Raw genomic sequence first — 22,683 nt, 5'->3', positions numbered from 1 at the left:
TAAACCAACGGAGAGAATTAATAAACAGGTAAACAAAGTATCAGTGGCAGGTTACACAGCATGGCCCACAAAAAGAGTTCTATATACAAAAGCACAGGTTGTAAGGAATAAATTAAGTGAGCTGCAGGCACAAATTCAAAATGGAAATTACACAATTCAGTACTAGCCATTACTGAGACATGGCTGCAGAATGGTCAGGATTGTGAACAAAATATATCTGGTTATAGGGGTTTACAGGACTGAGAGGGAAAATAGGAAATGAGGTGGGTAGCCTTAGTGATTAGAAACATAATTACTTCAATGATGAGGGCAGATATAATGTAGGGAAAGCATTCAGTCGAGACCACATGGGTGGAACTGAGGAACAGTAAAGGATCTAAAATTGTAACAAGTGTTGTGTTCAGGTCCTCTGGTATTAGTCCTGAAGTGCTGGATTGTATAAATGCAGAAATCAGGCAAATGTGCAGCAAATCCAGAGGAATATTAATGAGGGATTTTAATTTCAACATAGATTGGGAGAAGCAGACAACCTGAAAGGCAGTGAACTTGTGGTGTGTGTCTGGGACAGTTTCATAGAGCAATGTTTCCTGAATGCAACAATGAGTAATGAGCCAGATTTAATTAGGGACCTAGTGAGGTATGAACATTTATCACATCATGATCTTAACATGATCGAGTTCAGGATAGTGTCTAAAGGCAAAGCTCGTTGAGTTTTAGCTTGACGTAAGGCCGATTTTGATAAGGTCAGGCAGAGATCGTGCACAGTCTGCTAATGGGTAAAACAACTGAAGCATGGTGTAGGATATTTAAAGAAGCATTTAACACCTTACAAAACAGTTTATACCCCTGAGAGGAGAAAGCTCCACTTTACAGAAAAAAAGCAGGCATGGACAATTAAAGAGGTATGGGACAGCTAAAACTAACAGGAAAAGCTTACAAAAATGCAAAAGACAGCACAGATCTTGCTGAATGGGAAAGATTCAAAGGACCATGAAGCAGCTTATAGGAGTAAATAAAGGGAATTATCAAAGGAAACTTGACATGGACATCAAAATCAATAAGAAGAAATTATACAGTTACGTAAAAGGAAAGTGGATGACCAGGAGAAATATTAGCCCACTGAAGACTGTAAGTGGGAATATTGTCAATGAGTGTGATGAAATGGCAGACGCATTGAATAATTACTTTGCCTCAGTATTTAAAGGAGAAAAGGAGAACAGCTTGATGGAAGTCATAAGGAAATTAACAGTGGATCAGAATCAGCGACTGAATAAAATGAACTGAAGTAAAACATCAGTAATGAGGAAATTAATGGAACTAAACAGTGGCAAATCCTCGGACTGGACAGTTTCCATCTGAGGGTGGTGAAGGAAGTAGGGGAGCACTTTGTGAATGCCCTAACTATAATCTTTCAGAGATCCTTAAATTCAGGAGCTGTTCCTAGATTGGAAAATTACACATATGACTCCACTTGTTAAGAAGGGTGAAAAAGGAAAACCAAGGAATGACAGACCAGTTAGCTAAAACTTGTGGTGGGGAAATTGTTGGGGTCTATAATCAAGGATGGGGCAAACCAAGCACCCTGAAATTTTCAGTTAATCAGGGTGAGCCAGCATGATTCATGGCAGGTAGGCCATGCCTGATTTTTTTGAAGAGGTGACTAAGGTCGTGGACAAGGGCATGTAGTTTTTATGGATTTCCAGAAAATTTTGATAAAGTCCCATTTAAGAGACTGTTAACTATGGTAGAAGTCCTGGGAATTGAGGGCAAATTACCGTATGGCTGCGGTATTGGTCAGCAAGTGACCGAAAGTAGGGCTAATGTGTAGGTACTCAAATGGGCAGGATGTGACCCATGGTGTCCCAAAAGAATCTGTGTCAGGGCCTTAATTATGCACATTACTTATTAACAACTTGGATAATGGCTCAAAAAGACATACAGCCAAATCTGATGCTGTCAGAAAGTTACGCAGCACTGCAGCCAGTGCATCAGATGGTATAAAATTGCAAAGGCATAGTGATAGACTAAATGAATGGGTAAAAATACAGCAAATGGAGTTCAATGTGAACAAGTGTGAGCATATCCATTTTGGATTGAAAACGGATAAATCAAGGTATTTTCTAAACGGTATGAAGTTAAATAGTGGATGTTAAATACATCAGGGAGGTGATGGCCTAGTGGTATTATCGCTGGATTGTTAATCCAAAGACCCAGTTAATGTTCTGGGGACCAGAAATCGAATCCCACCACAGCAGATGGTGAAATTTGAATTCAATAAATATCTGGAATTAGGAATTAATGGCCATGATTCCATTGTCAATTGTCAGAAAAACTCAGCTGGTTCACTAATGCCCTTTAGGGAAGGAAATTGCCATCTTTACCTGGTCTGACCTGCATGTGACTCCAGACCCACAGCAATGTGGCTGACTCTTAACTGCCCTCTGGGCTATTAGGGATGGGCAATAAATGCTGCCTAGCCAGAGACGCTGTCATCCCGCATATGAATAGAGAAACAAACTGTCCAAAAAGACCTGAGTTTTTAGGAGCATAGATCTTTAAAATGTCACAAACAGATGCAGAAAATAATCAACAAACCTAATGGAATACTGTCTTTCACATCTAGAGGACTAGAGGACAAGGATACAAAAGTTACACTGCAGTTATATAAAACCCTTGTCAGGCCCCATTTGGAGTACTGCAACCAGAATGTGGACACCTCACCTAAGGAAGAATATACATATTCTGGAAGGAGTACAACGTTTACAAGAATGATGACTGCACTTCGGGGTTAAGTTGGTCTGTTTTCTTTCAAATTGAGAAGGTTTAGGGGTGAGCTAGACAATATCTTCAAGGTATTAACAGGATAAGAGACAGTAGACAGAGAAAAGATATTTCTACTGATTAGGGATTCTAGAACTAAGAGGCATAGTGTAAGAATTAGGACCAGACTGTTCAGGAGAGATGTTAGGAAGCACTTCTACATAGAAAGGATGATAGATATTTGGAACTTTTCTAAAATTTTGGTTTGATGTATTTGACTTATTATTGTCATATGTACCAAGATACAGTGAAAAGTATTGCTTTGTGTGCTATTCAAACAAATCATAACACACGTAAGTACATCAGTGTAATAGAACAGAATGCAGAATATAGTGTTACAGCTACAGAGAAGGTGTAGAGAAAGATCAATGTTAATATATGAAAGGTCCACTCATAAGTCTAATAACAGCGGGAAGAAGCTGTTCTTTAATTTATTGGTATGTGTTTTGTGCCCAATGGAACAGAGTATAAGGAGATGGGAGGGGTCTTTTATTATGTTGGCTGCTTTCCCAAGACAGCGGGACAGAAGGATAGAAGGATAGATGGATAGAAGGCTGGTTTTTTATGGTGCACTGGGTCTGCATTCGCAACTCTGTAATTTCTTGTGATCTTGGGCAGACCAGTTGCCATTCCGAGCTGTGGTGAATCAGATAGATTGCTTTTAATGGTGCATCTAAAAATATTGGTTTTGGACATGCCAACTTTCCTTGGCCTTCTGAGGAAGTTGAGGTGTTGGTGTGCTTTCTTGACTGTAGCGTCAATGTGGAAGGACCAGGACAGACTGTTGGTGATATCTACTCCGTGGAACTTGATGCTCAACCATCTCCACCTCAGTACCACTGATGCAGACAAGGGCATGTCCTCCACTCCACTCCACTCCCTGAAGTCAATGACCATCTCCTTCATTTTGCTGATGTTGAGGGAGAGATGCTATCTTTACACCATGCCACTAAACTTTCCATCTCCTTCCCATACTCTATATCATCATTTTCTGAGATCTGATCCACGACAGTAGTGTCATCAGCAAACTCATAAATGGGATTAGAGCTGAATTTGGCCATACAGTCATTAGTATATAGGGTGTGTAGTAAGGGGTTGAGTACACAGCCTAGTGGGGCACCGGTGTTGAGGATTATCATGGAGAAGGAAATGGCATCTGCTGTGGAACTATTACAACAGTAGGCAAACTGTAGCGGATCAATGCAACCTGGCGGGCTGGAGTTGATGTGCGTCATTATTAACCTCTCAATGCACTTCTTAATGATGGATGTCAGAGGGGCAGTAGGCATTAAGACACACTGCATGATTTTTCATTGGCACCAGGATGATGGTGGTCTTCTTGAAGCAGATGGGAACCTCACATTGCAGTAAGCGAATATTCCCTCAGCTGGTCTTAGCTGGATCTGAGTGCATGGCCAAGGACTTTCCACGTGTCACTCTCAAGAAGGCCAATTTAACGTCTGCAGTGATGAATTTAGGTACAGGTGCACCCAAGGCTATCAGAGCAGGTGACACCATTTCATGGACCTTCAGTTCAAAGTGAGCACAGAATGCATTTAGCACACTGGGGAGGGATGCATTGTTACCAGTGAATCTACTCAATTTCACTTTGTAGCCTGTTTTTAAATGTAAGCCTTGCTACAGTTGATATGCATTCATGAGAGAAGTCTGGGACTCTAGTCTGGCCTTGTCTCTTGGCGCCCCTAATCGCTTTCCAAACATCATACCTAGATTTCCTGTATAGGCAAGCATCACCCAACTTAAATGCCTGAGAACTAGACTTCAGTAGGAAGGGGAATCTCTCGATTCATCCGTGGTTTACAGTTGGGGAACACCTGGATTAATGTCTTTGGCATGTAGTTACTGATGAAGTCGATGACAGTAGTGGTAGAATCATTCAGGGGTTGGCTGCTGAGTTCTTGAACATGGACCAGTCCACTGACTCCAAGCAGTCATGTCGGAGCTCATCTGTTACCTCAGATCAGCACTGTATGGTTTTCAATACCAGGTCCTCACACTTAAGTTTCTGTTTGTAAGCCAAGAGAAGGAGCACAGCCTGATGATAAAATGTGAGGCTGGATGAACACAGCAGGCCAAGCAGCATCTCAGGAGCACAAAAGCTGACGTTTCGGGCCTAGACCCTTCATCAGAGAGGGGGATGGGGGGAGGGAACTGGAATAAATAGGGAGAGAGGGGGAGGCGGACCGAAGATGGAGAGTAAAGAAGATAGGTGGAGAGGGTGTAGGTGGGGAGGTAGGGAGGGGATAGGTCAGTCCAGGGAGGACGGACAGGTCAAGGAGGTGGGATGAGGTTAGTAGGTAGCTGGGGGTGCGGCTTGGGGTGGGAGGAAGGGATGGGTGAGAGGAAGAACCGGTTAGGGAGGCAGAGACAGGTTGGACTGGTTTGCCTGATGGTCCAGTTTACCAAAATGTGGACCGGGGATGGAGCTAAAGAAAACGGCAGTTCTGCAAAAAGCAGTAGACACAGGAACAGTTGATAATTTTAAATCTGAGATAAATTTTTGTTAAGCAAAGGTATTAAGAGTTATTGACCAAAAGCAAGTATATGGAGTTAGGACAGAAATCAGCAATGATTTCACTGAAGAGGCTCGCTGGACTGAATGGCGTACTCCTGTTTCCATGTTCGTATGTTCCTAAGAGCCAACTATATCAATGTCAATCTGGATTCAACACAGATTGGACTGGGTAAGGATGGACTGTTTCCCTGACTAAATTTGTAAATCAGATGAGTGTGTAATACCTTGACTGAGACCAATGTCCAGCATAACTTATACAACAGCACAAATCCTCTGGCCTTTAGATAGTTATAAACCAAACATACTCCAAAAGACACAGGTTAGATGCCTGAGTTGTGCAACATGTTGAAATTTACAATGGGGAATTACCCCATGTCTGGAATCACTGAAACGTTTTTCAACACTGAGCTAGATGTCTGAGGACTCCAACTTTGATAGGTTTTCAAAAAATGCTACAAAAAAATCATAAACAGTCCTAACTCCTGAGTAACAATGCTACTGGACCTCTCCCCACCCCAAATATCCTCCCTTGCTGAATGAACCCAACTACTACACTAACCCAACTAGCCCTTCACCTGCCATCCTCACTCACGTCCCTTCATTCTGCAGTCTTTCTTGCAGTTTGGACATTCAAACTGTGTTTACTTACGAGAATGCAGCAACTAGTGTTGTAGAATGGGCATGACTTACCCAAAGATTTTCTGCACTCTTCTCAGAAAGGATTCCCATGTTTGGACCCCAAAAATTGCAGATAAATAACTGTAGAACTTTTGGTCTGGTTTGCAAACTGGGATTCCGACTGATACTGTAAAGATTTGAGCCTAGGTTTTTATTCAATTAACTGAATTTAAATTCCCCAACTGCACTGGTAGGATTTGCACTCATGTCTCCAAATCATTAGCCCAGGCTGCTAGATACCATAACCACTCTGCTGCCATAACCTGTTTTAATAAAAGGGAATTATATCATTTCATATGCTCAAAAATTCAAATACTTCTGAGCTATGATCTTTTTATCACTGAAGCTCTTTCTTGGCTCAGTTTCCATAATGAACATGGAGAAAACAGCAAGCCTGCAAACTAGCCACAATACTTGCAAAAGAAACAATTCTCAGCACTGCATACTTTTCCTCACAGGAATAGAATAATCTCCAACTTCAATATACATGGGAAATTACAACATCCTGTCAAGGCAAAATGATATAAATTTGGAGCATACTTGGTTTGCTATGCTTAAGATTTATATTATTTCCTGTTGGACTCAGCCAGCACAACCCATTTTTAAGCTTCAATAACTACAAGAATGTAAAAAATGAACAAAAAAAGGAAGCTAAAATTGAATAAACAAAACTATTTATTTTTAACACACAAAGTATAATCCCATTAATCCCAAAGCAGCCCTTTACAAGTAGAAAATAGAAACACAGCTGGAGTACTCTGAAGCACCACTCATACCACATTCACAGCAGAGCCTCTGACTCTAATACCTTGACAGTTTTAAGTCACCTGTAACTTTCATTTTGAGGCTGGAAAATTACATTCATGACCTCTGTTTGTTCCAAGATTAGTCAATGATTGGCTTATATGAATACACCAATCGCCATATACAAATTGTTAAGATCCCAGCTGATGTTATTATTGGTCAAGTCAGTTCCATAACTGAAGCATGGCTTGGCAGATCACATTTTCCTTTGGTTTTAACAATGTGGTCTCTTGCTGGAACATAAGCACACACATAAGAACATACGCTGCAGATTTTGCCTGAACATAAAAGATAAGACTATAAAATATAGGAACAGAATTAGGTCATTCAGCCCGTCAAGTCTGCTCTGTCTTTCGATCATAGCTGATACATTTCTCAACCTTATTCTCCTGCATTTACCCCATAACTCTTGATCCCCTTACTAACAAGTACCTATCTATTTCTATCTCAAATACAATCAATGACTTGACCTTCATAGCCCTCTGTGACAACGAATTCCACAGATTAGCCACCTTCTGTCTGAAGAAATTCCACATCATCTCAGTTCTAAAGCACCATGTCTTCACTCTGAGGCTGTGCAATTCAGTTCAAGTCTCTCCAACTAGTGGAAACACCTTCTCCATATCCACTCTATCCAGGTCCCTCAGTAAGCTGTAAGTTTCAATTAGATCCACCCCCATTCTTTCAAACTGCATTGAGTACAGCCCAGAAGTCTTCAACCATTCCTCATGTGAAAAGCCTTTCAATCCTGGAATCAATCATATAAAATACCTCTGGATCCTCTCCAACACTAATACATCTTTCCTTAGATACAGGGCTGAAGACTACTCACAATACTCTAAACGTTATCTGACTAGAACCTTATAGAACCTCAGCAGTGTATCACTGCTCAAAAACAAAGTTGCTGGAAAAGCTCAGCAGGTCTGGCAGCACCTGTGTAGGAGAAAGCAGAGTTAATGCTTCGGGTCTGGTGACCCTTCCTCAGAGGAAATAATTTTAATAATTTCTGAGGAAGGGTCACCAGACCCGAAATGTTAACTCTGTTTACTCCTCCACAGGTGCTGCCAGACCTGCTGAGTTTTTCCAGCAACTTTTCTTTTGTTCCTGATTTACAGCATCTGCAGTTCTTTTGGCTTTTATTTAGTATATCACTGCTGTTGTTTTCTAGCCCTCTTGAAATGAACACTAACACTTAATTTGCCTTCCTAACTGCCAACTGAACCTGCATATTAACATTAAGAGAATCCTGCACAAGGACTCGAAAGTTCCTTTATGCTTCAGGTTTCTGATGCCTTTCCCATTTAGAAATAGTCTACATCTCTATTCTTCTGATCAAAAAACATATTCTCACACTTTCATACATTGTATTCCATCTGCCACTTCTTCGCCCACTCACTGAGCACGTCAAAGTCCTTCTGCAGCCTCTCCACTTCCTCAACACTACCTGCCCCTTCAACTGTCTTTGTGTCATAAAAAGATAGAATAAACCAAACTATTTATTTATAACACACAAAATATAATCCCATTAATGCCAAAATAGCCCTTTATAAATAGAGAATAGAAACACAGCTATAGCACCCTAAAGTATCACTCACACCAGAGTGTCTGTCTCTAACACCTTGACAGTTTTCATAGAATCCCTATAGTGTGGAAACAGGTCCTTTGGCCCAACAAGTCCACACCGACCCTTGGGGCATCAGACCTAGACCTATCCCCCTATAAACCCACCTAATCTACACATCCCTGATGACTACAGGCAATTTACCATGGCCAATCCACTTAGCCTGCACATCTTTGGTCTGTGGGAGGAAACCAGAGCACCCAGAGGAAACCCATACAGACACAGGGAGAATGTGCAAACTCTACACAGACAGTCGCTCGAGGATGGAATCAAACTCAGGTCCCTGGTGCTGTGAAGCAGCAGTGCTAACCGCTGAGGCACCATGCCGCCCACATGTGACTTTAATTTGTAGGCTGGACCTGAAGATAGCTTATTCGTGGAGCAGCTGAGCTTAAAAAGACTTTAAGTAACGCTTTAAGGTTTTAGCCCAACACTTCCGGAAATAACTGACTCTTTATTCCAAAGGAATAGAATTCACTATATCTTTCCTTCATGGGAGCACTGGACTACACAGCTATTTGAATCCAATGACTTCACAGGATTGTTCAAAACTCAAAGTAAAACTAAAATAAATCTCTCTTTTCACACTATGGGCATTTCCCTTAAGCTTAAATAAACAAGATCCAGGATTTTCCGAAAAGCTTGGAAGCTCCATAATTTATCTTGCTGGGTGATGAAATGCTCTCAGCTAAACAAAAACCCATCAGTGATACATAAAGTCCTAAAGTACCAAAGCTTGGCCTCAGAAACTTTTAAAATAAATCACCATGGACCAGAAATACTTACAAAGTAATCACTAACTTCAAACATACAGAAAACTCAAATGTTTCTAACTCTAAAACCAGTACTCAAACCTTAAAGCAAGTGAAATTAAAAATATTTATATAAAAAATCACGATGTACATCACAACACAGAACATGTGACCTGTCACCAAAAAAAGCTACATGCCACTTTAGCGAGCCATTCATTTCCAGAACCTGGATGACAGAAGAAGAATTGCTTTGTATGAAAATTTGAAAAATTGGGAAAAATAAAAACCATGGGACGATTGGATAGCTATGTTTAAAAGCATGAAATAATTCATACATAGAAACATAGTGTTTCTGCAGAAACGAGAATGCAGACAAATGCAAGTTTCATTGTAGAGATTTATTAATGGAAGGAAGATGAAACAACTTTCCAGAAAGATGACTGTGGGATTCACTTAAATAACAAGGTGCAGAGCTGGATGAACACAGCAGGCCAAGCAGCATCAGAGGTGCAGGAAAGCTGATGTTTCGGGCCTAGTCCCTTCTTCAGAAATCTGAAGATTTCTTTCCTTTCTGAAGAAGGGTCTAAGCCCAAAACATCAGCTTTCCGGCACCTCTGATGCTGCTTGGCCCGCTGTGTTCATCCAGCTCTACACCTTGTTATCTCAAATTCTCCAGCATCTGCAGTTCCTACTATCTCTGTGGAATTCACTTTCCAGCTTGAAGCAGAAACGATGTCAACGATGAAGATTAGATTGGATGGGGGGGGGGTGAATGGACTTGAGAAGGAGAATAGCGAACTGGATTTGAATAATCCATTTCAATACAGGGGCTACCAGATTTACAAAAGCTCGACATATGAATGTTCATACTTATAAATGCGATCCCACGCAGGACTGAATTAATAATTTTAAAGATCTGACATACAAATGGTTATTATGATCCGAATGACTGTATTTGCTACATATGTCTGTAAGAAAAGCACATCTCGTTATTACATCATTCTGCAGTCTCCTGGATTCTCCAGGGTATTGACAGACTAAAATGGAGACTGACTTGCCTATCTCGACTTCTGGCGGGGTACAACTGTGATAACATGGGTGATATGAATTCAAAACAATTGGCTTGCATTCAACATGACCACAGTTTTATTGCACTGAACCGTGGAATGTGGAGAATGAGGGAATCATGCTGTCAATATCCAAATCAGATGCTGTGTAATTTTATTACTTACTACTTCAACAAAACCATCAGGAAATAGTCAATTATCTCAATCTCAAACGAAGATTTCTATGCTAGAACTGCTTTCAGATGAAACATAAAATGGTTATTATTCACTGTTGCTCCAGATTTGCCTCAACGGGGTGCTGCATCTCAGGTAAAGCTGAAGGACACGTGGCCAGCACACTCAGGTGCCTGTAAGTCATCATTCGTGGAATACAGTCCAAGCCATCATTTTTGAGTTTTACCCTGGCCTCACCCAAAGTCCACACTGACCAGTTTGCAGTCATGGACTAGCAATAAACAGCAAAATTCCTGACCATTCTGGTGATATTTGTTTGGCCTACTGCACCTACACCAGGCCAATGAAAATATGTTCCAATTAGTTCCCATTTCTCTATCAGTTGTAGCTAAATTTGTCGAAAATTGAGGGTTCAAGTTCCACTACAGGAGTTCACAGAATTGTTATAATGCAGGAAGAGGACAATTGACTTGTCATGTCTACAGTGGCTCATAAGTGAATAAATTACCTAAAGCCATTTGCCCCCTTTTCCCTGAGAGCCTGCATGTTCTTCCTTTTCAAATAATAACTGAAATATCTATTGAAATAATAATAATAATAATAATAATAAATAATAATTTTGAATGCTTCCAATTGAGCATAAATTTAAAAGCTGACATTCCACTGAGCGAGTCCTCTACTGTTAAAGATACTTCCTTTTAAATGAGATGTTAAAGCAAGGCTCCAGCTACCATCTCAGGTTTTAGAATTTGCACATTGCACAAAACTCAAAAGGGTTGTGAACTGCAAGAAAAATAGCGACAGACTTCATAAGGAGACAAACAGGTTGGTGGAACAGGCAGATGACATGGCAGCTGAAATTTAGAGAAGTGTAGATTGACAAATTTTGCAAAAAGTGACAAGAACTACCATAAAATAAAACATACAATTCTCACAGAAGTGCAGGTATTGAGACAGAAAGTAGGTATTTTTGCAAGCAGCACAAAAGGTGGTAGAGGATCATAGAATCGTAACAGCACAGTTGGGGGACTATTCAGGCCATCAAAATTCTTTGGCTCTTTAAGCATTTTGACATAATACCAATCTCTTCCCTTTTCCCTATACCCACGCACATTATTTCTATTTAAATAATTCCTATTCCCTTTTGCATGCCTCAGTTGAACCTGCCACCACGCTGACATTCAGTGCATTCCATTCCCTAAGTGGTCTGGGTGAAAAAGTTTATTCTCACTCCCTTGTTTCTTGTACAAAAAACTGATTCTGTATCCCTAGTTCTTGATCTTTTTATGAGCAGGGACAGTTTCTGCCTATCTAATCTGTCCAGGCCGGTCATGATTTTGAAAATTTCCACCAAATCTTCTCCTCTTCAGTGAGGATAGCAACTGCACTTCCTCCAAAATAACCCTCAACACTGGAGCCCCCCACCAAGTACGAATTCTCAGCTCCCTATTGTACTCCCTGTACACACACGACTGTGTAGCCAAATTCCGAATGAACGCATTTACAAATTTACTGACAACACCACTGTGGTAGGATGGATTTTAAACAACAATGAATCAGAACACAGGAAGAAGACAGAGGGGTTGGTGTTGTACAATGATAACATCTTTCTGAATGTCAACAAAACAAAAGAACCAATCATTGACTTTAGGAAGAAAAGAGGAGAACATCTACATCAATGCAGCTGAGGTGGAGAGGGTCAAGAGTGCCAAGTTCTGACAAGAAACGATAACTGACAATCTGTCCTGGACTTCCAACATGGATGTGACAGTCAAGGAGACACGATGCTTCTTCTTCCTCAGGAGGCTTAGGAAATTACTATGTCCATAAGGACCCTTACCAACTTTTACAGATGCACCACAGAAGGCATACTATTAAGGTGCATAATGGCCATGGTACTGCAACTGCTCTGCCCAAGACCAGAGGAAACTAAAGAAGGTTTTGTGCACAGCCCAGACAATTATGGGAACCAACCTTCCACCCATGGACTCCATTTACACTTCTCGTTGCTGTGGAAAGGCTGCCAACATCATCAAAGACCCCTCCAAACCCAGTAATACTCTCTTACAACCTCATCCATCAGTCAGAAGATATAGAAGCTTGAACACACACAGACCAACAGGTTCAAGAACAGCTTCTTCCCTGACTTTATTAGACTGCTGAATGCAGTCTCTAGCTTCAAATAATGTTGATCTTGCTAACATCGATCTTGCTTGGTTATCCTCCTATGCAGCCATAACGTTGTATGTTTTGCTCTGTCTGAACGCCCTATGGTCTGTTAGTCTTTGTTTAACGTGATCTGCCTGTACTGCTCGCAAAACAAAACTTTTCACTGTACCTAGGTATATGTGGCTACAATAAAGCAAATCAAATCTTCAAAGAAAATAGTCCCAACTGCTCCAATCTATCCTCATAATCAAGCTTTCTCATCCCTGGAATCTTTCTTGTAAACCTCTTCTACATTCTCTCCAGTGCAGTTATCCTTGCTAAAGTGTGGTATCCAGAACTGTACACAAAACTCCAGCTGAATTTTAAATTCAGGACAACCTCTTCATTCTTGTACTCTCTGCCCCATTAATGAAGTCCCTAATATTCGTATGCTTTAATAACAGCTCTCTCTACCTGCCCTGCCACCTTTAATGACTTATGCACAAAAATATACTCCTGCACACTCTTTAGAATAGTACTCTTTATTGTGCAGTGTCTCTGTACTCTTTCACCAAAATGTTTTACTTCACACTTCTCCTCATTGAATGATCACATTTATCTGCCACCTGCCAACCCACTCCACCAACCTGTCACCAAGAACCTTCTGGAGTTCAACACTGTGCTCCTCTCAGTTGACAATGCTCTCAAGTTTTGTATCAACACAAGCTTTTAAATTGTCCTCTGCACACCAAGGTCATTTATATACCACAGGAAAAGCATGGATCCCAAAACTGGCCCTGGAATGCCACTAAAAAACTTACTCCAGCTCAAAAAATACCAATTAGCCATTACATTGTTTCCTTATCCCTATGTATATTTGTCTCCACATTGCTCCTGACACGTTCATCTGATGCGCTATAACTTCTCACAAGGCTATTGTGTGACTCTGCATCAAATATCTTTTGACAGTGATTAAAAAGCCTGACAGGAACGTGGGTTTTTAATCAATGGAGACAACAATACAAAAGCAAGGAAATCCAAAAATCAATGGTTCAGCCACAACTGGATTATGGTATTCAACTCTGAGCACCACAATTCAGAAAGAATGCCAAAAAGTATGCAAGTATGTTGCTAGGGATCAACGACTTCAGCTACGTGGCTTCACTGGTGCAGCTGGAATTGTTCTCCTTTGACAGAGGATTTGATTGAGATGTTCAAAAAACAAAGGGGTGCAGATAGAGAGTAACTGTTCTTATTGGTAGGAGGTTTGAGAACCAGAGGACAACAATTTAAAGTGTTTGAAAAAACAAGCAATAGTGAGACAAGAAAAGCTTCTTTAAAGCTGTGAATCTGGAATGCATTGTCAGAGTGTGATGCAGTCTTATTGAATCATGGCTTTTAAAAGGTATTGTATAGTCCTGAAGAGAAAAACAAACATTGCACAGCAATAGGAAAAGGGCCAGAAGTGGGACAGACCAAGTTGTTGTCTCAGACCCCGGTACAGTTATGAAAAGCTGATTGCTTCCTTCTGTACTGTAACTATTTTACAATTCTATGACATAAAAGATCAAGAACATAGAAGATAGATCGCATTGCATTACTTGAAGAGAACTACTTGAAGCAAAGGTGTTTTCCCTGGCGTCCAATCCTTCAAAACTCACAAATCAAATAATCTAATCATCATCACAGAAACTGAGAAAATAAGAGGAGTAAGCTCTTCAGTCCAATGAACCTGCTCTGCCATCCATTATAATCATCTCTGGCCCTCTATCTCAACACCATACTCCCACTATTTCTCCATATCATTTCACCAGTTCCTTAAATTGCCATTAGTGATCATCCACTATTTATATCCTACAGCAAGTCATATAACCAAATGAGGTAGAATTAGTAGGCTATATTACTCCTCCAGCTTGCTCCATCATTCAATTAAGACCATTGTTTTTCCTGTCCCTATATCTAATCTCTTCCTGCCCCAAAAACCTCACAGACATCTGTGCTCCTCTAATTCTGGCATCCATTGCATTCCCGATGACAATCACTGCACCGTTAATGGCCATGGCTTCAGTTGCCATGACCGCCAACTCTGGAATTCCTTCATACAACTCTTCACCTCAACCTAGCTTTCATCCTTTAAAGCACTCCTTAAAATCTTTTGGTCTTCTAGCCTAGAATCATTTATGCCTTTTTTTTAATTCCTGTAGAGAACTGTGAGTCATTTAATTACATTAAGACACTATAAGATAGAAGAAGTGTTTGCAGGTATCCCTTTCCTTGATGAGAATAATACACTGCATCCAAATTAAAAGAATCATAGTTTTTCTTAAAGCAGACCTTGTGTTTCCAATCAAAACAGAAGCAGGGCGTTCACAGGAAATATAGGCACATTTTGGCAAATTGACGACTGTTTGTGTTGGTACAGTTTCAACTTTGGCACCATTATCTTTATCGTACTTTTATTTTGTCACCCCTATCTCCCTTATTTACAGATAAGGTTTTATTTTCATTAGCTGCATTGTGAAACAATCAAGTAGACAAATTCAGATATGTAAAGGTTGCATGTACAAGAACAATACTCAAAGGCAGAAGCTGGAGATGCAGCCTACAGTATGCCTGATGTGATAAATTCCAGTTAACCCTTTATGTTCAAAGCAGATTAAGTTGTCTTCCAGCACAGTTGTTACCAAAAGATGCATTCACTACAGAATTGATTACTATGATGAAAGGAAATAGCCCTAAAATATATGTCAAAATTACATTAGGATCAGAAAGGTAGGGATCCAGAAGCAACAGTATACTAGATGTACTGAACCAATAACAATTACTTAAACATTTCAAAAGAGAGACAACAGGCCGAAGTTTAGTATCTCAAACTCATCAGGACTGAAATGAATGAAAACCAACTCCAAAGGAAACAATAATTTATACCAGCTCAGCTGCAGTACTTCTGATCAATCTGGTCAGGTCCTAAAGGGTTGGCAGCAGGTGGTGAGGGAACCAACAAGAGGGAAAAGCATATTTGATCTCATCCTCACCATTCTGATGGCTACAAATGCATCTGTCCATGACAGTATCGGTTACATTGACTCCCTCACAGTCCTTCTAGAGACAAAGTTCCACCTTCAAACTGAAAATATCCCCCATATGTTGCATGGCACTATCACCATGCTAAATAGGACAGACTTCGAACAGGCACTATGATGGCTCAGTGGTTAGCACTGCTGCCTCACAGCACCAAGGATCGGGATTCAATTCCACACTCAGGCGACTATCAGTATGGAGTTTGTACGTTCTCTCCATGTCTGCCTGGATTTCCTCTGGGTGCTTCAGTTTTCACCTACAGTCCAAAGATGTACAGGTTAGGTGGACTAGCCATGGGAAATACTGGAATAGAGTAAGGGACTAACTCTAGGTGGGATCCTCGTCAGAGGTTCAGTGTGGACTCAATGGGCCACACTTTAGTGATTCTACAAGATCTAGCAACTCAAGACAGGGCATCCATGAGATGCCATCAGCCATCGATAGCAGCAGAATTGTACTCCAACACAGTCAGCAACCTCAGAGCCTGGCATATCCCCAACTCAAACATCATCATCAAGCTGGGGACTCAACCCTGATTTGGAGATTCCCAGAGGGCATCCTAAGAGCAGCACCAGACACATTTACAAATGAGGTGTCAAACTGGTGAAACTACCAAACAGGACTACTTGCATGTTGCAGTATAAGCAGCAAGCGATAGATAGAGCTAAGCAATCCCACAACAAATGATCAGATCTAAGATCTGCAATCCTGCTACATCCAGTTGTGCACAGTGGTGGACAATTAAGCAACTCATTGGAGAAGTCAACTCCACAAATATCCCCATCCTCAAAGGAGGAAGAACTCACTTCAACAGTGCAAAAGATAAGGCTGAAGCATGCACAGCAATCTTCAGCCAGTAGTGTTGAATGGATGATCTATCTCAGCCTCCTCCGGTGGTTCCCAGAATCATGGATGCCAGTCTTCAGCCAATTTGATTCACTCCACATGATTTCAAGCCTGTGCTGTCCGACAAATAGCAAACTAGACTAAGAGATAGCAAGAACTACAGATGCTTGAGTCAGAGACAACACAATGTCAAGCTAGAGGAACATAGCAGGTCAGGGAGCATCAGAGGAGCAGGAAAGTTGACGTTTCGGTCGTGACCCTTCTTCAGAAGGGTCAACTTTCTGCTCCTCTGATGCTACCTGACCTGCTGTGCTCCTCCAGCTCCACACTATGTTGTACCAAACTAGGCTAATCCCATTTACCTGCACTTGGTCCATAGCCTACAATGCCTTGGCGTTTTAAATACTCACCCAGGTGCTTCTTAAATGTTATAAGTGTAGCTATCTCCATCACCCTCTCAGGCAACACGTTCCATATATCTACCATCCTCTGGGTGAAAAATGTTTTCCCCAGATCACCTCTAAACCACTTACTCCTCACCTTAAACTTTTGCCATCTGATCTTAGGCATGTCACCATGGGGAAAGATTCCCATGATCTAATCTGTCTATGCCTCACATAATGTGTTATACCTCAGTCAGATCCCTCTTGAGCCTCCTCTGCTCCAAGGAAAACAAACCCAGCCTATCCAGTCTCTCTTCATAACGGAGACTTCTCATCTCAGGCAACACTCTGGTGAATCTCCACCTATTTCTCATCATGTGGTGCCACCCCAGAGATTTCATGTCTCATTTTTAGCCATGTTTAAGTTCTGCAGTACTGAGCACAGAGACGCACTGTGCCCCATTCATTACTTCATTTAGATGAGACCGAATCTTAGCAAGAGGTTGAGGACCATCTGGTCTTGAAAAAGCAATAATCAGCACCTCATGTTTAATTGTATAAATTGTATAAGTTCTGCCTTTGTTTGTTTTACAAAGATGAAACACCTCCCATTTATCCAAATTAAATAAAAATTGAAAGAACTGCAGATGCTGTAAATCAGGAACAAAACAGAAGTTGCTGGAAAAGCTCAGCAGGTCTGGCTGCATCTTTGAATTAAAAATCAGAGTTAATGTTTTGGGTCCGGTGACCCTTCCTCAGGACAGTTCTGGCAGACCTGCTGAGCTTTTCCAGTAACTTGTGTTTTTATCTGTCGTTAAACTTCATCAGCCACTCTTCAGCCCATTGACTCAACCGATCAAGATCTCTTTGTAATCTTAGATAACCTCTTCACTGTCCACTATACCACCAATCTTGGTGTCATCCGCAAACTTACTAACCATGCCTTCTATATTCTCATCTAGATTATTTATATAAATGACAAACAAAAGTGGACCCAGTTCCAATCTTATGCTAAGGTTGTACAGGACGTTAGTGAGGCCTCTTCTGGAGCACTGTACGCAGTTCTGGTCACCCTGTTATAGGAACAATATTAGTAAGCCAGAGGGGGTTCAGAAGAGATTTACCAGGATGTTGTCGGGAATGGAGGGTTTGAGTTATGGGGAGAGAGTAGGTAAGCTGAAACTTTTTTCACTGGAGCATTGGAGGTTGAGGGGTGACCTTATAGTGGTTTATAAAATCATGAAGGGTATAGATAAGGTGAATGGCAGGTGTCTTTACCTTCAGGTGGAGGATTTCAAGACTATGGGGCATTTTTAAAGGTGAGAGGAGAAAGACTTAAAAGGACACGAGGAGCAATTTCTTTACACAAAGAGTGGTTCATGTGTGGAGTGAACTTCCAGAAGAAGCAGTGGATGCAGGTACAGTTACAACACTTAAAAGACATTTAGAAAAGGAGGGATGAGTGCCAAGCACAGGCAGGTGGGGCTAGTTTAGTTTGAAATTATGATTGGCATGGATGGGTTGGACTGAAAGGTCTGTTTCCGTATTCTATAATTCTATGACTCTCAGTATCTATAATAGATCCAATATCAGTATAAGATTCTGAATTCACATCTCACCAGAACTGTTAAACAGACAGAGAAAACGGTTTTTTCCTCAAAATCTGCTGTCAAACTGTCCATTTAGTAGGAAGTTAAAAAGATCAATTTTACAGTACAGAGCACAGAACATAGAACCATACAGCATAGGAATGGGCCCTTCAGCCCACAATATCATACAAATGAAACTAATCCCTTCTGCTTGCCATGGGGCATATTCCCACATTCTTTCCATATTCATGTGCTTATCTAAAAGTCCCTTAAGCGCCCCATTATATTTGCCTCCTCCACCACTCAGCAGCATGTTGCAGACTCCTCCCGCTCTCTGTGTAAAAAACCTGTCTCTCATGTCTCCTTTGAACTTTCCCCTCTCACCTTAAAATGCATGCCCCCTAGCATTAGACATTTCAACTGTGTGAAAAAGATTCTGACCATTAACATTATCTATGGATGTCATTATTTTATAGACTTCTACGAAGTCTCCCCTCGGCCTCTACCACTCAAGAGAAAACAACCCAAGATTTTCCAAAGAAAATTTCTGAAGAAGGTTCCTGAACTGAAACGTGAGGCTGGATGAACACAGCAGGCCAAGCAGCATCTCAGGAGCACAAAAGCTGACGTTTCGGGCCTAGGCCCGAAACGTCAGCTTTTGTGCTCCTGAGATGCTGCTTGGCCTGCTGTGTTCATCCAGCCTCACATTTTATTATCTTGGAATTCTCCAGCATCTGCAGTTCCCATTATCTCTCTCTCTCCTGAACTGAAACGTCAGCTTTCCTGCTCCTCTGATGCTGCCTGGCCTGCTGTGCTCCTCCAGCTCCAAACTGTGTTATCTCTGACTCCAGCATCAGCCGTTCTTACTATCTCCAAGTTTTTCTAGCCTTTCTTTATAGCTTATTCCCTCTAATCCAGGCTGCATTCTGGTAAACGTCTTCAAATCCACTACATCCTTTGTGTAATGTGGCAACCACAATTGAACACAATACTCTAAATGTGGCCCAACCAAAGTCTTACAAAGCTGCAGCATGACATTCTGACTCTGGTCCTTAATTCCCCAACCAATAAATGCAAGCATGCCATATATCTTCTTTACCACCCTATCTACCTGTGTGGGCTACTTTCAGGAAGCTATAGACTTGAACCCCAAGATCCTTCAGTACATAAATGCTGTTCCAAGTCCTGCCATTAACTGTATGCTATGCTTTAACATTTGATCTCCCAAAGTGCAGCATCTCACACTTACCTAGATTAAACTCCATCTGCCATTTCTCAGCCAATATCTGCTACTGATCTATATCCCGCTTTATCCTTTGACAACCTTCTATCCACAAATCTTCCCTGTATTAAATTCAAATCACCTGTCACACAAAGACAACTTCTTGGAACAAAGATGGAGCTGCCCTGTAGTCACGGGCAGAGTGGAGAAAAGTTCTGAGCATTAGCTCCCAGTCACTGATATCAACCAACGTTTCACTTCTTCGTCCCTTGGTCACCCAGCTCGCAGGTCAGAACAACCTGCAGCCTCACAGCCAACATGTACTTGCGTAAGTGGCTTTCAGTAAAGCAGTGCTGATCATAAACACATGCGAAGATGAAATCTACAACACAGAAAGTGGAATAAAAGCTTGCAAAAACAACACAAAGAACTCAGCTCAGCTTCACTTCCGTTTATCATTGGGCAACTGATTGTATTATTAAATGGACGTAATTAAAGTTTTCCAGTCTTTGGGGTTTTGCGGTGCCAATGTTCAACAAATTCCATCACAAATCAATCCCACAGCATGCAAACATGATACTCTGGCAAGCTCAACTGTACCTGTGTAAATGGGCCATTTTTTTCTATAAATGCACAGGAGCTGCCTTCATCAATGACATGCAGATGCATCCTGGAAATAAAGGTCCTGTGTAGTGTCATGGGGTGGCATCATGTCGGTGTTGGGAACACACCATTATCAAATTTACACTTTCCAGCTAAACCAAAACTTACCTTCTGTTTGCCTGGGGGAAATATAACTCCTTGTATTCATGATACCATTGTAGTAAATCAGACAATTACATTAAAACTTTACAAATGGAGTGGTTGCTGATTTCACGCCTTGTGGACTAATGTACCAGCAGATTTTATTCTCAGTACCATACATGATGCCGGTGTTTATGACTATCAACAATTTGTGATTGTGAGATGCAAAACAAACCAGAGGCTGAAGATAAGTGAATCTCATCCCAGTTTTCTGACTCAGAACCTAGGTCTGCCACCAGTGAGTCAAGCTGACATTAACTATTACAAAAGGTTTTGATTCTGTACAATGATGGGTTATGCAGTTTCATTCATCACTTCATCCCAATGTAAAATCTCTCAGTTCATGAGATGGGTTACATTGATTTTGAGTGAAAAAAAAAGCAATGAAAATTTATTGGGTTTTGTGCTGCATCAGAATGGCATCATGGACCACAGCATTCTCTGTCCAGCTGCTATTCATTTTTAATGCTTTAAAACTATTTCAAACCAAGCCTGATAATAACATTCTTCATTCAGTACAAAAAGTTTCTAAAATTTGTACTGTCCAACAATTGTAAAGTTCTTTCCATCCGGCTTTCAAAAATAGTCCTACTCACTTTATTCCACCAATCACTGTGCCATTTTCCCAGGAAGGCAGTTCAATGAACAAGACTGCCTCCCTCCATCTCTATATTAAATTCCATAAGATTAATTGGCATTATATGAGAGTGGTGAGGAAGGTAATTGTTTTTACATGGAGTTATTATGATTTGGTACGTACTTCCTAAAAGACAGTTGGAAGTAAATTCAACAGTAGTTTTCAAAAGGGAACTGGATATACAATTGCAGAGGAAAGAGGTGCACAGTTGTCGGATAACAGCTAGGACTAACTGAACAGCCTTTTCAAAGAGGCACCACAATCCTAATGAACCAAATCTCTGTGATACAAGATTCTAAGAGTGTTTTACTGAATGCGATTACACAGCAAAATGAGATGGAATGTAAGGGGGCACACAGAGGGTTCACACCTGAGATTGTCTATGAGGAGATACCCAGATATTATTGAACTGTTATAATGCTTCTAATAAATGCATATGAACTTCCAAGGCCTTGCACATTTTTCTACATTGTACAGATCTAAGACACCAATGATTAAGTCATGTGACTATTGTAAATAGAATGAATTAAATTTAAAGAAACTAGATTCATGTCATTTAAAACATAATGAACATGGAAAGGTGGCTAAGAAGTACTCTGCCACAGGGTAGCAAGTTATGGGTTTATACTGACAATGTCCCATTACCCTGATCTATGCAATATGGCTTTGGAAGTCCTCCAAAGTCATGGAAAGAAAAAGCAAGAGAAGTCTCAGCCCTGGCTTCTCTCTATAATGCCCAGCTGTTGGTTCAGAGCAGCAACAGCTTGCTCCCTAATTTGACCCTGGTGAGTGTGCAGCAAGGGAGGAAAAAGGAATAGGATTAAAATCAAAGGAATGTTAACACTTGATTTTTAAAATCAAAGGAATGTTAACACTTGATTTTTAAAACAATTCTCAAGCTCTCTAAAGGGCATATGTTTTTAATATTTATCTTACAAGGAGCATACTCAAAGAAGGTCACTGATAAATGATAACCAATGGCCACTGATACATTCTGCATTGTATTTGAAATAGCATTTTGGTATGCTGCAAAATGGATATAGGTTCTTTCACTGGCCCCCTTCCATTAAACAGAAATGCCAAATAAAAATTACAGAACACTACTAGTCAACACTCTGGCCTCAAATTACAACACAGTAAGAACTACATGCCCGCTCCAAATCACCCTAGAGTGTAATTAACAACCAGACTGAAGCAGAATGCTAGCAGAGCACCACGTGCCGAGCAATACACCCACGTTTCCACTCATGTATGTACACTTCCAGGAGACTGTTGCTGACACCAAGCCAGAGAATGCTTACCTCGCCAAATGCTCCTCTGCCAATGACTTTCAGAATTTCAAAATCTTCCTTGTGGAGCCGCATCTGCTTCACCTTAACAGTAAAAGGTTTGGCTGAAACAGAACATAAACACAAGTATTACTTCACATTAAAGGAATGCAGACGTTATGGAACACAGCACAGAAAAGAAGCTGGAGTGAACAAACAGCTGACACTTCACATTAACATTTGCAGCAGTCAC

At 40.9% G+C, this 22,683-nt stretch overlaps 1 protein-coding gene across 10 annotated transcripts in view; it reads right to left on the bottom strand.

Annotated features, from left to right (window-relative positions):
* Window positions 1-22,683, bottom strand: part of LOC125452379 (serine/threonine-protein kinase MRCK alpha-like) — a 565,420-nt gene that overhangs the window by 336,272 nt on the left and 206,465 nt on the right. For all 10 annotated transcript variants that reach the window (XM_048530678.2, XM_048530679.2, XM_059645157.1 and 7 more), the window contains exon 2: window positions 22,464-22,555. In XM_048530678.2, the coding sequence (XP_048386635.1) occupies window positions 22,464-22,555 (92 nt within the window). The remainder of the gene's footprint in view (window positions 1-22,463; window positions 22,556-22,683) is intronic.

Source organism: Stegostoma tigrinum, chromosome 4 (genome assembly GCF_030684315.1).
Source record: "Stegostoma tigrinum isolate sSteTig4 chromosome 4, sSteTig4.hap1, whole genome shotgun sequence".
NCBI lineage: Eukaryota > Metazoa > Chordata > Chondrichthyes > Orectolobiformes > Stegostomatidae > Stegostoma > Stegostoma tigrinum.
This window is presented reverse-complemented; position numbering and strand designations above follow the sequence as displayed.